The sequence below is a fragment of the Hemiscyllium ocellatum genome, chromosome 9, assembly GCF_020745735.1.
Source record: "Hemiscyllium ocellatum isolate sHemOce1 chromosome 9, sHemOce1.pat.X.cur, whole genome shotgun sequence".
NCBI classification, from domain to species: Eukaryota; Metazoa; Chordata; class Chondrichthyes; order Orectolobiformes; family Hemiscylliidae; genus Hemiscyllium; species Hemiscyllium ocellatum.
In genome coordinates, this window is record NC_083409.1 from 47,779,785 (window position 1) to 47,797,830 (window position 18,046).

Genomic DNA, 18,046 nt, shown 5'->3' on the forward strand with positions numbered 1-18,046 from the left:
CAATGTGCAAAACCATAGATAATCAACCAGTTTATAAAAAATTAATAAAATAATTGAGCTACGAAATAGGTGTGGATTGACAGTGCTCAGAAAAGCTGGGGTAGGGATGGCTTTTCTTTCTTATAATTCTTATTGTTTGCTAAACTCAGAAATGGTCATTTGATCGTGCCCCAAAGTGGCAGTTAGTGGTTAACTGAGAGGAACAGGAAAGGGAAGGGTGTATCACAACTGATGTCTGACTAAAGGATACCTGGAGATATTATCTGCTTACACAGAGTAAATATTCAAAGATTTCAATTACGCAATATTTGTTGTTGAGGTATTTCTTGTAAAAAGTTTCACTTTAATCATATACGTAAAGGATTAGGATACAACCTGAAGCATGCAAAAACATGTTTTGAGACTGACAGAGTGTTTATTAGCCTCATCAATAGCTATTGAGTCCTGGTGCAGATAAAATAGGATAGGTTTCAGCATTTGCTCGCTTCACAACCAACATAGAGTGTAGCATTGTGTATCATCTATAAGATGTACCGCAGTAACTCACCAAGACTCCTTAGGCAGCACATTCCAAACCTCAGACCTCTATCACCTGGAAGGGCAATAGCAGCAGCTGCACAGGAACATCTGCAAGTTCTCCTCCAAGTCACGCACCATCTTGACCTGGAACTATTTTGCTGTTCCTTTATTATCTGAGGATCAAAATCGTGGAACTACGTTTCTTACAACATTGTGGGTTTCTCTGCAACCCAAGGACTGCATTGATTCAGGAACACAGCTGGCCACTGCCTTTGCCACACAATTGGGAAAAGGTAATAAATGCCCAGTCAACAATACCCAGATCCCCCCAAAAAAAAAATACTGGGAGAAATTAATTTACAGAGCACCATTTTGAGCAGTACTACACAGACTGTTCCTGGAGAATCAAGCTAAATCAGTTTTTCCCCAAATTTTTCCCCAAGTACTGTTCTCTTTAGATATATCCATATTACATCAAATCAGGGCCAGTTTGACCATACAGCATTTGCAAGTTTCAGAGGTTGGTGTGTCTTCTTTTGAACCTCTGCCACAGCCATTCTTACACTGAATTGCAGGCAAAGCCATTGCATTTCTTTCCACTTAAAATTTGTGTTGAATTGTTCATTGGTGGTTTCTAGTGCATCGGCTGACTGCCTCACCAAGTAGGAGAAAGTGAGGACAGCAGATGCTGGAGATCAGAGTCAAAAAGTGTGGTACTGGAAAAGCACAGCCGATCAGGCACCTTCTGAGAAGCAGGAGAGCCAACATTTCGAGTTGGCTCTCCTGCTTCTCAGGGATAGCTTAAGCTAAGGGATAGCTTAAGTTCTTCATCAAGAATGAGGGGGTGGCCCAAGGGGGCTGAGAGATAAATGGGAAGGGGGAGGGGATGAGGGTAAGGTAGCTAGGAATGCGACAGGTAGATGAAGGTGGAGGGGGGTGATGGTGATAGGTTGGAGCCAAGGGTGGAGCGGATAGGTCAGAAGGAAGATGGTCAGGTAGGACAATTCAGGAGAGTGGTGATGTCTTAGAGGTTGGATCTGGGATAAGGTGGGGGTAAGGGGAGATGAGGAAACTGGTGACATCGACATTGAATCCATGTGGTTGGAGGGCCACAAGGCGGAAGGTGAGGTTTCTTCCTCCATTCGTTGGGTGGCCAGCATTTGGCAGTGGAGGAGGCCCAGAACTTGCATGTGCTTGGTGGAGTGGAAGGGGGAGTGGAAGGAGTCAGCCACAGGACAGTGGGGGTGTTTAGTATGTGTTCCTGGAGATGTTCTCTGAAACATCCCGCAAGTTGGCATCCTATCTCTCCAGTGTAGAGGAAACCACGTCGAGAGCAAAGGACACAGTAGATGAGGTGTTTGGATGTGCAGAAAAACCTCTGCCACATGGGGAAGGATCATTTAGGGCCTTGGATGAAGGTGTGGGGGGAGTATGGGTGCAGGTTTTACACTCTTGCGGTGGCAAAGGAAGATGCCAGGATTGGAGGGTGGGTTGGCGAGGACCTAATGAGGGAGTCACAGAGGAAATGATCTCTATGGAATGCTGGGAGGGAATATATATCTTTAGTGGTGGGGTCTGACTGTAGGTGGAGGAAATGGCAGAAGATGATGCATTTTATCTGGAGGTTGGAAAGTGAGGACCAGGGAGGTTCTATCCTTATTGCGGTTGGAGTTGTGGGGTTCAAGTGCAGAGGTGTCAGAAGTGGAGGAGATGCGCTGGAGGACATTGTTGTCCATGTGGGAGGAAAATGGTGTCCTTGAAGTAGAAGGCCATCTGGGATGTTCTGGATTGGAATTCATCCTCCGGGGAGCAAATGCAGTGGACACAGAGGAATCGGAAGTAAGGGATAGCTTTTTACAGGAGGGTGGGGGTGTAGTCCAGGTAGCTGTGAGAGTCAGTGGGTTTGAAGTAAATGTCCATGTTAAGTTGATTGCGGAAATGGAAATGGAGAGGTCCAGGAAGGGGAGGGAGGTGTCCGAGATGGTCAAGGTGAACATGAGGTCAGGATGAAAGGTCTCCGTGAAGTTGACGAACTGTTCAATCTCCTCACGAGAGCATGAGGTGGCGCCGATACAATCAATGTAGCGGAGGAAAAAGCAGGGAATGGAACCATTGTAACTATGGAAGATGGACTGTTCCACATATCTGACAAAGAGGCAGGTATAGTTGGGGCCCATGTGGGTGCCCATGGTCTGAAAGAATTGGGAGGATTCAACGGAGAAACTGTTGAGGGTGAGGACCAGTTCAGCCAATTGAATGACTTTGTTGGTGGAAGGGTACTGGTTGGGTCAGCAAGAGAGGACGAAACAGAGGGCTTGGAGGCTTTCATCATGGGGGAAGAATGTGTACAGGGACTGGATGTCCATTGTGAAGATGAGGCGTTCGGGGCCAGGGAACCAAAAGAGGTGGTGAGCGAGGGTGGCGTCCCAAATATATGTGGCAAGATTTTGGACTAAGGGGAAAGGACAGTGTCAAGCTATGCAGAGGTACGTTCATTGGCAGGAGCAGGCAGAGGTGATGGGAGATCCCCTGAGGTGATGAGGTTGTGGATGGTCTGGGAGATGATAGTTTGGTGATGGGAGGTGAGGTCATGGTTGAGGGGGCAGTAGGAGGAGGTGTCCGTTAGTTGGTGTACAGGTCAGTACACCAAACTATGACTGTGCCCCGCCCCCCTTTGTTCACTGGTTTTATGGTGAGGCCACTGCCGACTACACCATCTCAGCGATCACCGCCAAGACAACCACTGCCGCGATCGCCACCAGAATCGCTGCCACCGAGACCACCGCTGACTCCCCATCACATCAGTTCCGCCCCCATAGTTGCCACTGCCTCAGCCACTGCCGCCCCCACTGAGGTCGCTCACCGCGACACCATTGATGAACACCTAGCTGCCACCGAAGACATCACGAGTGTCACACGGAACATCACTTCCACCCCTGCAGATGCCACTTGAATGCACCACTTCCGACACTCCCGACCCCCCACGGTGTGTGGCACTTCCTTTGGTGATGTCACTCACGATACCATGACCACACCCACTCCAGAGGCAGTCTCCACTTCCACTCACAATTCCAGCTCTACACTAGGTCTGAGCCCCCAGACCTTTCCATCACTTAGGATGAACAATCAGTCCTTAGTAAAGGCCTCACCTTCGTCCCACTATGCTCCCAAATCAACAAATTCAACATGTGTTGCAACATCGAACTTCTCTTCTGCCACTTCTGTGCTTACTTTTTCCATCAGGACTCCCACCGACTCTCAGAGTACCCCTCTGCCTGCTTCCAACATACCCCATTCACCTGGACACCCCGTACTGCTCTGTTACCCACCCTCGACTTCTTCATCTCAAACTGCCACCATGACATTAACCGCCTCAACTTGTCCACTCCTCTCACCCACTCCAACCTCCGATGCTTGCAATGCACAGTCCTCCACTCCATCCACTCCAACCCCAATCTCACCATCAAACCAGCAGACAAGGGGGAAATGTAGTGGTAGTTTGGCGCACCGACCTGTACACCGCTGAAACCAAGCACCAACTCATGGACACCTCCTCCTACTGCTCCCTCAACTACAACCTCACCTCCCATCACCAAACTATCATCTCTCAGACCATCCACAACCTTATCACCTCAAGAGGATCTCCCATCCACAGCCTCCAACCTCATAGTCTGGAAACCCTGCACCGTCCAGTTCTACCTCTTAACCAAAATTCATGAACCTGACTGCCCCAGCTGACCCATCATCTCCGCCTGCTCCTGCCCCACCAAACTTATCTATCGCATTCCTAGCCACCTTCCACTCAAGCCCACCCTTCCCATTTATCTCTCAGCCACCTAGCTCTCCCCCCCACCAACATTCTTGAAGAGGAGCTTAGACTTGAAATGTCGACTCTCCTGCTTCTCAGATGCTGCCTTACCAGCTGTGCTTTTCTATCACCACACTTTCTGCCTCACCAGGTACACTGCAGTAGCCTATGTCAGGGTGAACAAATCTGGTAAAAATTACAGAAAAAAAAGACTTGTTTAAAAGCCTATTCCATATAACCGCAATGGCACATGCATCACATTGCATCTTTCTTGGCAGGATGTAGCTTGAAAGAGAATTCAGTGAGGGTGAGAAGAGAGGAAATCCATGTCTGAGAACAATGTGTATTTTTCCAATTCCCAAAGCTTCATTTCTGATATTACATTTAAGTCCCAGTCATAACTGTGTAGGAAAGTTACTGTCCTGGATATGTCTGCATTGTGAACTCTTTTCCTGCTAGTAATTATTCTTCCGCTCATTTTTTTTTTTATTTATCTCCCGTCTGCACTTGGCCTTTAAGATCTTGATTTGTAGTAAGTGGAAACTGAACGTTGACCAGATTATTTGTTTTGTAGATGGAGAACAGGATAGTTCCCTTGCATTAAACTGCTTAATATCTTAGCTGTATTGTGTCTGACTGAGGCATGTACCACAACAACAAACTGTTAAAAATGTACCATTTTGAGGACAGGAAACCAAATGAGTAATCACTATTATAACGGTTTGTAATTGTTTCCTTCCATTTAAGTAAATCTATGAATGCTGCATAAATAAGACATACCGTTCACTCAGCCTGGCTTTACTTGCAGCAGACAAAGTGAAAGCATTTACCAACATTCCTCTTTTTGTACCGTGCTTGTTGTTACTTGGAATGCTCTTGTTTCAAAATCCCCTGAAAGATGCTTTATAACATGATAATTAAAGTGGTTTCATTTTATGTGTGTTCAAGGTTTTGATACTTTACTGTTATACACTGAATTTAAAATGTGCTTTGAAACTGGCAAATTGATAAAGGTATTCCTCACTAGCACATTGCCTGGGAATGAAGCGGAGGAGGTGGGTGGGGAAATGTTGGGAATGTTATGATGAGCTAATATAGGCCTTTCAGGAATTGCTCACCAATGGCAATAAAAGAAAAATCCTGATGGGAGTGTGTATAGGCCTTCTCATGGTAGACAGGATGTGGGACAGAAAATAAATTAGGAGATAGAAAAGGCATGTAAGAATTGCACTATTACAATAACCATGGGGGACTTCAATATGCATGTGGACTGGGAAAATCAGATTGGTAGCAGATCTCAAGACAAGGAATTCAAATGTCTATAAGATTTTTTTTTGGAGAAGCTTGTAGTATAGCGCACCGGAGTTCTGGGTTTGGTGATGTATAATGGGGCAGACTTGATAAGGAAGCTTAAAGTGAAGGAACCCCTTGGGGGACAGTGACCATAACATGATAGAAATCACCCTCCACTTTGAGACAAGAAGCTGCAATCATATGTAATGGTACTACAATTGAGTAAAGGTAACTACAAAAGCATGAGAGAGGAGCTTGCAAGAATTGATTGGAAGGGGAGCTTAACAGGGAGGACAATGGAGCAGCAATGACAGGAGTTTCTGGGGGTAACTCAGGAGGCTCAGGAGAAATTCATCACAAGGAAGAAGAAGCACACTAATGTGAGGAAGAGGCAACCAGGCTGACAAGGGAAGTCAGGGCCAGCATAAAAGCACAAGAAAAAGCAGACAATGTGGTCAAATTAATGGGAATCCAGAGGACTGGGAAGCCTTTAAAAACAAGCATGCGATACCTAAAAAAGCAATAAGAGGGGAGGAGATGAAATAGTAAGCTAGCTGGTAATATAAAAGAACATTCAAGAATTTTTTTAGATATCTGAAATAGAGAAGCAAGAATGGACATTGGACTACTGGAAAATGAGACTATGGAAGTAATAATGGGAAACAAAGAAATGGCAGTGGAACTGAAAAGGTACTTTGCATTAGTTTTCACAGTGGAAGGCACCAGCAGCATACCAGATCTACAAGAGAGGCAGAGGACAGAGATGAGTGCAATGACTATCATGAAAGAGGTGCTGGGAAAGCTGGAAAGTGTGAAGGTGGATAAATGACCCAGACTACACCCCAGAGTTCTGAAGGAGATAGATGAGGAGACTATGGCAGCATTGGTTGTAGTCTCTCAGGAATTACTGGAGTCAGGGAGGGTCACACCGGACTGAAAGATGGCTGATGTAACACCCTTGTTTAAGAAGGATGAAAAGCAGAAGACAGGAAACTACAGGCCGGTCAGCCTGACCTCAATGTTTAGTATGATTTTACAATCCATTATTAAAGATGAAAGTGCATGATAAAATAGGGCTGAGTCAGCAAGGCTTCATCAAAGGGAGGTCATACCTGACAAATCTGTTAGATTACTTTGAGGAGATAAGGCGCAAGTAAAACAAAGGCAGTGGATGTGATTCATTTAGATTTTTAGAAGGCTTTTAACAAGGTGCTGCACAGGAGGCTGCTAATTGGATGTGTCCACGGTGTTAGGCAAGGTATTCATATGGAAAAAGGATTGATTGACTGGTAGAGGCCAAGGAGTGGGGATAAAGGATTCTTTTTCAGGATGGCAGTTGGTGACCAATAGAGTTCCACATGAGTCAGGTTGAAACCACACCTATTCATGTTACACATTGAAGATCTGGATGCGGGAACTGAAAGCACTATTGCTAAGTTTACAAATGACACATAGATGTCAGGTGGAGGTACAGGCAGTGTTAGCATTCATTTCAAAAGGGCTATTATTCAACCACAGAAATATAGTGCTGAGGCTGTATAAGGTTCTGGTCAGACAGGATTTGGAATATTGTGAGCAGTTTTGGGTCCTGTTTCTAAGGAAGGTTATGGTGGTGTTGACGGGTTGCAGTGGAGATTCATTAGAATGATCCTGGGGATGAAGAGCTTGTCATATAAGGTGTGGTTGAGGACACTGGGTCTGTACTTGATGGAGGTTAGAGGGAGGAATCTGATTGAAACTTACAGAATACTGAGAAGCCCGGATAGAGTGGATGTGGAGAAGATGTTTGGGTGGTGGTGGAAGGTTGTTTTTCAGACTGGAGGCCTGTGACCAGTGGAGTGCCACAAGGATCAGTGCTGGGTGCTCTGCTTTTTGTCATTTACCTAAACGATTTGGATGCGAGCATAAGAGGTACAGTTAGTAAGTTTGCAGATGACACCAAAATTGGAGGTGTTGTGGACAGTGAAGAGGGTTACCTCAGATTACAACAGGATTTGGACCGGATGGGCAAATGGGCTGTGAAGTGGCAGATGGAGTTTAATTCAGATAAATGCGAGGTGCTGCATTTTGGGAAAGCAAATCTTAGCAGGATTTATACACTTAATGGTAAGGTCCTAGGGAGTGTTGCTGAACAAAGAGACCTTGGAGTGCAGGTTCATAGCTCCTTGAAAGTGGAGTCAAAGGTAGATAGGATAGTGAAGGCGGCATTTGGTATGCTTTCCTTTATTGGTCAGAGTATTGAGTACAGGAGTTGGGAGGTCATGTTGCGGCTGTACAGGACATTGGTTAGGCCACTGGTGGAATATTGCATGCAATTCTGGTCTCCTTCCTAATGGAAAGATGTAGTGAAACTTGAAAGGGTTCAGAAAAGATTTACAAGGATGTTGCCAGGATTGGAGGATTTGAGCTATAGGGAGAGGCTGAATAGGCTGGGGCTGTTTTCCCTGGAGCGTCAGAGGCTGAGGGGTTTGGGGGTGGGCAGGGGGTCAGGGCTCACGCGCTGTGTGCTGCTGCCTCATCTCCTGAACGGGGAGCAGACTTCACAGAAAATTCTGAGCCCCAGAGGAAATCAATTAATCGAATAATCAATTATCGAAATGGAATAGTGCCCGCACATCTCGTTCGGATAATCGAGGTTCCTCTGTTTATGGTGAGTGTGGAACAAAGATGGAATTTGCGAGATGAAGTAGTTTATTAATCGCAGGCCTTCTTGATCAACACCCCAACTTGATTACTATCCCTAATTGAACAACACCCTCCAGCCACCCAATGACACTTAACTAAACCCAATTTCCTCACTGATCTGACTACCCGCTTATCCTGCTCCCCTGTCCAACCACACAATCCATCCATCTCACCCACCTCATTCAATCATCCATCCATTAAATTGAATTTTTTAAATCGAGGGCTGAAGGGTCTACATCTGCACCTATTTCATCACAAGCACCAGCTGGTGCTGAATAGACAGGATATACTCTGTCTTCCCTGAGCCTACTCACCTCTGATTAAATTCCCTGGGGGATGCTCTGCTGCTTATTTCTGTGAAAGCAGTCTCAAAGATCCCTAGTAGAAAGGAATTGCAGTGTGAGTCAGGGGAATTCATGAGCGCAGTGGCAATCTGACAATTACTGCAGCTGCTGAGAAGATCCAGGCCTATGTATTCCTTATGCCTGTCTTGGAAAATCAGCAGCTCCCTCCACAGCATGCCTGGTAAAATGAATGAAAAGAAGTGTCAGGATGAAAATAGATAAGAGAACAGCAATATTAAATGAAGGCAGGAGTAAAGAAGTCACAAAAGGGATAGAGTCAGTGAAGCAACCTAAAGGGCAACACAGAAAAATGAGGGATTACATGCTTTAACTGTGGCTACAAGAGAACCACTTTGTACATTTAGAAAAATATTGGATTGCTGAAGATTGTAACACTGTGACATTTTTGGTTGATACTTTAACTATTTTAATCACAATCGCAACACAGCGAAATGTAAAACAGTAGCTGAGCAGGACTCCTTATGAATGTGATGTTACATTCAGTTTTAGGCTGATGATGTTTTGTACTGAAAGTTACTCACCTCAGCTGATCATAATAAAGCTCTTCTGCATGGGCAGAATAGGAAATGTCCATGTCCACATTTAAATATGTCCCATCAGCCAACTGTAGGAAAATTATTCCAGAATAGAGAGATTGACCATTTGGCTGTTCACCTCAAATTTACCCCCAGAATATGTGGCAAGGGGGTACCTAATGGAAGTGAAATAAAGAAACTAACCAAAATAATGAAATACTGTATAAACAAATTTTCAAAGATCAACATTGTACTGGAGTTTGAGGTCACTTAAATTGTACTGTATAAAAATTGGAGATTGTATATCTAGGAGAAGAATTTAAATTTAGTACAATATTCTGCAAAAGTTAATGGGTTAACTTGTAGATCTGTACTCTGGCTATGTGATTGTGTATTGTGATTTACTGTATACATGCTGTACAACTGTTGTATGTTACACAGGCTGAATATCATCCTTTCCAACGGCCACAAGAACTAGTGGACTACTGCAGAAGACATGGAATAGTCTTTGAAGGGTACTGCCCACTTGCTAAAGGACAGGCTTTATCACATCCTGACATCATCAAAATGTCAGAGAAATATAACTGCTCACCCTCTCAAATCTGTATCCGTTGGAGCATACAAGTAAGTCAAATCTTTTCTTCGATGTACATTGCCGTAATTTCTAACCGGTTAACTTTTTCTCAGATGATAAAACCGGATCTGGAGTTTAGTCACAAACCAAAACACGTTAGTTGTTTTGAATGAAAGAACATTAGTGATACTAAAAACAATCCTTCAAAAGATTCTAATTATATTAAATGTTAACAGTAATTTGAATATTTCTAAATTAGGTGATTATATAAAGAATACTGGGTGCTGCTGTGAGGCTTGAAATATCCACTGTCAGTAATTTTGAATACTCCAAAAGCTGACTTGATAGCACAGACATGAGCTGAATGCTTTTCAGATTTAAAATGTTGCAGGTTAGGAGAGTGTATACAGACCAAGATGGACCCTGGATCGTCCAATGGATTACATCAGTAGCAACTTGCATTTCAATAGTACTTTTAATATAATAAAATTTAACAAATTGCTTTAGTGGAATACTGTAATGGACTTCTGATATTAGCCATGTAAAATATGAGGGCCAAAGACTAACAGCTTCATCAAAGATGTAGATTTTTTAAAAAAGTCTTGAAGTTGGAAGGAGAGGTTTAGGGGGGGAATTCCAATGCCTAAGATCTATGCAGCTGAAGGCATCACTACCAGTGGTGGAGAGATTTAATTCAGGCAAACTTGAGTAGCCAGATTTAGAGGCTTATGGAGCTGGAATCCAGGACCATTTCATCTCAAAGGAGCAGATTTACAAGATCATCTCAACACTATTCACTGCCCTGATTTGGAAAGACATCACTGTTCCTTCAGTTTCACTGGGTCAGATTCCTGGAGCTCCCCCCCTGTGGCCTTCATCAGATGGACTGCAGCAGCTCCAGACGGCAGCTCACCACCTAAGGGAAATTAGGAATGGCCAATAAATGCTGGCCTAGCCAATGAAGCCCACATTCCCTGCAAATGAATTTTTAAAAATGTCTACAGATGACCAATAACTTCTGCAGGAACATAGAATCTAGGAGCACAGGTAAGTTATTCAGCCCTTTCAGCCTACCCACCATTCAATAAGATCATAGCTGATCTTGTGGTCTGAACTCCACTTTCCTGTCTGGACCCATCACCGTATCTTTCAAAGATATATCTAAGTCAGCTGTGAATAAATTCAAAGACCCAACCTCCACTGCCTTTTGGGGAACAGAACTGCATACACTAATGATGCTCTGAGAGAAAAAAATCTTACCTCCATTTTAACAGGAAGACTTCATATTTTTAAATTGTTCCCTAGTTCTAGTCCCCTCCACAAAAGTATAAACTCTTGGCATCCACACCATGAAATCTGCTCAGGATCTTACATGTTTCAATAATATCATTTCTCATTCTTCTATGCTCCTAGGGTTATTAGTCCAAAAACCCCTTCTTCATAAATATGCCCTTCATCCCAGGAATGAACCAAGTCAAACTTTTCTGAATTGCTTCTAACAGTTATAATGTGGGTAGAATATGTAAGCCCAGGCAGAAATGTATTTGAGGTAACAAAGTATTAAGGATATATTAGGACAGATGACCAAATGACAAATTGAAGTAGTAGCTAATGACAAGTCTCTTAAAGGAATAAAAAGAGGGGAAGATGTTTCAGGAGAGAATTCCAGAGCTGATGGCACAGCTGAAATGGTGGAAGAATTTAAATTGGGTAAGTTTTCAAGACCAGATTTGAGGAGCTCCGACATTTAGGAGGGTTACATTTTCATTGTAGTACTTGAATTCAAATTTAGATGGGATGTTAATCTAATGTGCTGGTTTTAACAACCCAACTGGAGATTATTGTAGGCTGATTCACCCTAGTTTTTGGTGAGTGAAAACAAAAGACTTAAATATGTCCATAAATTAGCAAACCCATTGAGAAAAACTGGCATTCAAATAGTGAATCTCACATTTGTATACAGTAATAGTGAATGCTATTTTGCAATTGGCACAGGTTAATCAGATTTTAACTGGACTTAACTGTGCTGTATTTGAGATAGACTGACTAACTCTAGGAGTTTCCATTTCAGTACCTTTGACTCCACAGCACTAATATCAGTCACAATGATGAGTATAAGAATGGAATTTTAAAAAAATCAACCATAACTCTGCAATGAAATTTCCACAACTAATCAAAAAGTATTTGATTGTCTATTGGAATGTCTACTAGTTTCCACTTCCCAGTAATGTGCAGTTCCTTAATAATACAGAGCAATGATAATAAATATTCCTTGTGCTGTTTATCCTTTGAATTTGTAATTGTTTATTAATAATGAGTGACACAGTCATATGTGTTCTGATATTCTGTAGTAATGGAGCAGGCATTCAAATATTGCTTATTGCAAGATCCTATTATTCTGTTAAGTGACTGTTAATATACATGAAATGAAATGTTTATGGTGTTGAGAAGTTTCTAAATATTTGGCACACATATTCTACAGGAACTTGGGATGTTCTCAAAGGTATCTGTGTTTAGGTATAGGAGAAAAATCAAACATTCAGTTTGATTTCAGTTCAATTCCCTGAGAATCATTCACACAGTTCTTGGCAAGCAAAAGCCTTTTATTTTTAATAACTGGTCAATAGTCCACAGATCAACAAACCTCTTGTAGTCACCCAACTTCATCATTGCACACTACCCCTCAGCTCCAATTCATCTGCAACCACTTCAATAACTACTTGTTCAAACAGATGTTTACACAATGTTTGCCATAAGCTCCAGGTTACTTGTTTTTCAAATCATGTAGATTCCTTTAAAACACTAGTTTTAAAACAGTTCTTTCTCATTTCAACCCACAATTTAGATTAGATTACTTAGATTAGATTAGATTACTTACAGTGTGGAAACAGGCCCTTCGGCCCAACAAGTCCACACCGACCCGCCGAAGCGTAACCCACCCATACCCCTACATATACCCCTTACCTAATACTACGGGCAATTTAGCATAGCCAATTCACCTGACCCGCACATCTTTGGACTGTGGGAGGAAACCGGAGCACCCGGAGGAAACCCACGCAGACACGGGGAGAACGTGCAAACTCCACACAGTCAGTCGCCTGAGGTGGGAAGTGAACCCAGGTCCCTGGCGCTGTGAGGCAGCAGTGCTAACCACTGTGCCACCGTGCCGCCCTATGTGCCACCGTGCCGCCCTTAGAAAAACAAAACACGCTCTTTACAACTTTGCTATATGTAACTGACTTGTATATTGTACTGACCACGCTACATGTAACTAATGCATATAGTGTACCAACTCTGCTGTATGTAATTAAAGTATATAATGATAAGATCCTCTATATTTAATATATAATAAACTCTGCTATATGTAAGACACTAATCCTCTGCAGCAACCCGTGTAAGTAACATACTAACTCTGCCTTTTTAATTCCTTCACAGGATATGGGCATTACTGACAAGCCTAGTATTTAATGCCGATCCCTAATTGCCCCTGAGTTGAGTGGCATGTTAGATCACTTTCAAGGCCATTTAAAAGTCAACCAGATTGTTATAGGTCTCAAACTAACATTTAAAGATGACAGCTTTCCTCCTGTAAATGGATTAATGAATCAGATAGTGTTTTATGACAGGCCATGATAGTTTCATGGTTACCATTAGAGTCATAGAGATGTGCAGCATGGAAACAGACCCTTTGGTCCAACTTGTCCATGTCAACCAGATATCCCAACCCAATCTAGTCCCACCTGCCAGCACGCGGCCCATATCCCTCCAAACCCTTCCTATTCATATTCCCATCCAGATGCCTTTTAAATGTTGCAGTTGTACCATCCTCCACCACTTCCTCTGACAGCTCAATCCATACACGTATCACCATCTGTGTGAAAAGGTTGCCCCTCAGCTCTCTTTTACATCTTTCCCCTCTCACCCTAAACCTATGCCCTCTAATTCTGGACTCCCCCACCCCAGAGAAAAAAACTTTGTATATTTATCCTATCCATGCCCCTCATGATTTTATACGGTCACCCCTCAGCCTCCGACCCTCCAGGCAAAACAGCCCCAGCCTATTCAACCTCTCCCTATAGCTCAAATCCTCCCAACCCTGGCAACATCCTTGTAAATCTTTTCTGAACCCTTTCAAGTTTCACAACATCTTTCTGATAGAAAGGAGACCAGATTGCATGCAATATTCCAACAGTGGCCTAACCAACATCCTGTACAGTCCCAACATGACCTCCCAACTCCTGTACTCAATACTCTGACCAATAAAGGAAAGCATATTGAACTCCTTCTTCACTACCCTATCTACCTGCGACTCTACGTTCAAGAAGCTATGAACCTGCACTCCCAGGTCTCTTTGTTCAGCAACACTCCCTAGGACCTTACCATTGCTATGATTCGTTTTCTCAAAATGCGGCACCTCGCATTTATTTAAATTAAACTCCATCTGCTACTTCTCAGCCCATTGGCCCATCTGATCAAGATCCCGTAGTAATCTGAGGAGATGAAATTAACTTTCAATTTCAGATTTCTTTTATTAATTAAATTGAATAGATTTGAACCTCAGGCCTAGAGCATGTTCCTGGGTCTCTTGATGGCTGGTCTGGTGACATTACAACCATTCCACTGTTTTCCCCAAAATGAATATTTTTTAGGCTCTACTAACTCTGTTGTATATAACTAATGTTTATAATGTACTAACCCTGCTGTATTCAGGTTGCTCTGCTGTAATGCGCATTTCATCAACTTGAATTGTCTATAACAAATTATGGATGTTCTTTCTACTATAACGATTTTTTTATTAACAATCTTCTCCAGCGCCATTTTCTAAAGTGGTTTTCCATAATGCAGTTTTCTATAGTGCGAAGTTGCAGAGGAACGCAACTGTCGTGTTATAGCAGAACGACCTGTATAACTAATGCCAATAATGTAAATCCTCCAAATGTAACCAATGTTTATAAAGAACCAACCCTGCTCCATGTAAACAATGCATATTAGCTCTGTTGTGTGTAACTAATGCAGATAAAATTCAAACCCTGCTGTATATGCTCATAGTTTCTATGTACTAACCATGGCATATGGAACTTTTTATATACTTTACTAACTGTGATATACACAACTACTATACATATAACTAAAGATTATAATATAACCCAATTGTACACAATCACTGTTAACAATATCCTAATCCTGATGTATGTAAACACTATCTGATGTGCTGTATGTATGCAGTGTAATAACCCTGGGAATGTTATGGGAAAAGCATTCTACATCTTCACTCTTCCATAAAATTTTGAGAATTTGTTTTGTTTTAATAATCTCTCAAAAAGAATGGCTATTAATGTGGAAGGTTTATTAGTATACACTCTAAGTGAGCCATTTCCTTTTCACTATCTGAAGAAAGGACTGATGTTTACATAATAGAAAAGTAGAGACAGAGACACAAAATGATTTGTATTCACTCAGGATGAATTGATCATTCAACTTGTGATTAATTTCTTTATCTCAAAACTAAGAATGGAGTTGTCACCATTCCGAAGTCTACCAAGAAAGAGAGGATTTGGGAAAACTGTCAGGTAAGTATTTTTTCTGAAGAAAATTGCATTTTTAAAATATTCTCACTTTACGACATTGTCTTTTATAAATAGTTCTGCACCGCTCCCACATTAATGTCTAACATCCCTGCAGTCTGGACGAAAGGTTTCTTATAAGCAATAATGTTTTTGTACTGATAGTCTTTTCATTCATAGCAAGAATTGTCATTTTTTGGAATTAATACTCAGTGACTTAGCAATACTAGCGAATCATAGAATTAATGATAGAATATCTTTACAGCAACTAGTTATATACTCACTGAAAAAAAGCCTTGACTTCAATGATTAGCAATGACAAGCAGAAGGCTCATGACGGCGAGTGACAGAATTATTGGCAGAAAGCTTTAGAACTGTTCAGAAAAGCAACGACACAGAGTTTCAGTCAGTCAAAAAGCCTGAGAATTACAGCCACAATTTACAGCAGCAACAAATGTGAATCATTATTATTAATGCACATTATTCACGAACATGTTGACCATGTGCATTAGTGCTTAGTGAGCAATTGAATTTTCTTCATGGAGGTAGGCACTGGGACCTGTGAAGGAGCAATGGATTTCAATGTTCAAGTGCACAAATCACTACATATTCGTGCACAGATACAAAGAAAAGTTGGTAATACAAATGAAATGTTGGCTTTTATCCTGTTGAATTGAAATTTGAGTAAATTACACTTCAATTGCTTAACAGCTTGATTAGCCCCCAGCTGGATTACTGAGTTTAGTTTAAGGCATCAGATCACTGGAAGGATACATTGCTCTTGATGGATTAGGTTCAGATTCATTTAGGATGTTCAGTGCCTAAATGGATTTGGTTCAAATGTTAACAAGCTGATTGTTTTATTTACCCAATGTTACTTTCTATTGTGGTGGAAGTCCAGACCAATTAGTGTTAGGCCATTCAGGACTGAAATCAGGAGGCGTATGTTCTGTATAAATGGTAGAGAACATTTGAAACTCACTGCTGCAGAGACTGTGGCTGTTGGTTGGATTGAAATTGTTATGACTACAAATGCATACACTTTATCAGGTAAAGGTAACAAAGGATAAGTAGAATTTCAAGTATATTAATGGAAGGGTAGAACAGATTTGCGCTGAGTATCTTTTTCCTGTATCTATCGAATTACTGGCACAAAGTATTCATACCAACAAATAACAGACTCCCTGTTGAAGAGTTTTAACGTGTTGAACAATTGAATAGTTGTCATAGAATATTAGTGTAATTTAGCAACAGGATTTCAGCTTCAAAATATTCACAACAGTAAATCAGAATCCTAGACAAGGTGTTAGTACCAAAGACATCAAGATTCAGGTATCATAAAAGCTATGTCACTGCACAGCCAAAGGATGATTTTCTGTGTGTCTATTTATGTGTCACCAATCAAGGCCTAGTTCCTCATTTCAAGAGAAGCACATGACATGCTACTAGCATCCGTTCTTCAGTCAGTCACTCATAGGCATGGGGGAGCTGGCTAGCATGAGCCAGCAATTCTCTATGCGGAATTGATGTTAGAATCTCCCTCATCTGATAGCTGGCTCATGAGATCAAGAGCTTGTGTTAGGAATGGTAAACATAAATCCACATGCTGCCCCCAAGAGTTTCAACAGAACACATTTCTAAATTGTATTAAAGTTTATCAAATGATGGCAACAAAACAATTCTGAAGCTGTGTTTTTTCTAAACCACCTCAGTACATTCACTAATGATCTTATCTTACAATTGTTAAAATTAACTAAAGAATAATGATATGATGAGAAAAAAGTTATTGTTGCGCATTGGTTTCCTATTGACTTACTAATTTTAAGGAATACTGAAAGTCTATTAACTTCACTACCTCATAGGTATTCCAGTTTTCTCTTACGGTGGATGATATTGCTGTTCTAAATGGAATGCATGAGGGCCTGCATGTTTCCTGGGATCCTTCAAATATCGAATGATGTATGTCAAAATTTTACTTACATATACTAATTGATAAACAAACTGAATGTGCTAGGTATACTTATTCTTGAAATATGCATTCAACTTTTTTAGTTTGTTTCCAAAGGTTGTTGATCTTGTGAAAATGCATTGAGTAACTTTCTACAACTACCACATCAGAAACTAACACGACAGAAACTTCAATGCAAATATTGGGAACATAACAAATTGAGTCATTGCAAATGAGGATTTCTGACTCATTATGTTATAGTGACATACTTAAGTGGGTGTAAGGCAGTTTGGAGGGAGTAAATGTTTAAGCTGGTGAATAGTGTGTCAGTCAAGAGAGCTGCTGTGTTGTGCATGGTGGCAAACTTCTTGAGTATTATTGGAGCAACACTCTCCCAAAACAAATGGGGAATATTCCATCATTCTCTTCAACATGTGTTTTGTAGGTTCTTTGTGTTTATAGTTTTGGAGAATCAGGTGAACTTTGATGCGTTAATCAATTCTTGCAACCACAATATTAATATAGCAGGTCTAGTTCAGTTTCTAGTCAATGGTAACCCTGAGAATGTTGATAATAGGGGAGTCAGGTATTGTAATGCCACTGAATGTCAAGAGGCACTTGTGAGATTCTCTCTTGGAGGAGATGATCATCACCTAATATTTTTGTGGTACAAATGTTACTTCCCCACATCAGTTCAAACCTGAATGTCACCCAGGCCCTGCTACACTTTTTCAGTATCTCACAAATTACAAAGGGTACAAGTGAATACTGTACA

At 41.6% G+C, this 18,046-nt stretch overlaps 1 protein-coding gene across 1 annotated transcript in view; it reads left to right on the forward strand.

Annotated features, from left to right (window-relative positions):
• Positions 1 to 18,046, forward strand: part of zgc:110366 (uncharacterized protein LOC550476 homolog) — a 117,412-nt gene that overhangs the window by 85,864 nt on the left and 13,502 nt on the right. The window contains exons 5-7 of the mRNA XM_060830240.1: positions 9,627 to 9,809; positions 15,270 to 15,329; positions 17,186 to 17,282. Coding sequence (XP_060686223.1) covers positions 9,627 to 9,809; positions 15,270 to 15,329; positions 17,186 to 17,281 — 339 coding nt within the window. The 3' untranslated portion in view covers position 17,282. The remainder of the gene's footprint in view (positions 1 to 9,626; positions 9,810 to 15,269; positions 15,330 to 17,185; positions 17,283 to 18,046) is intronic.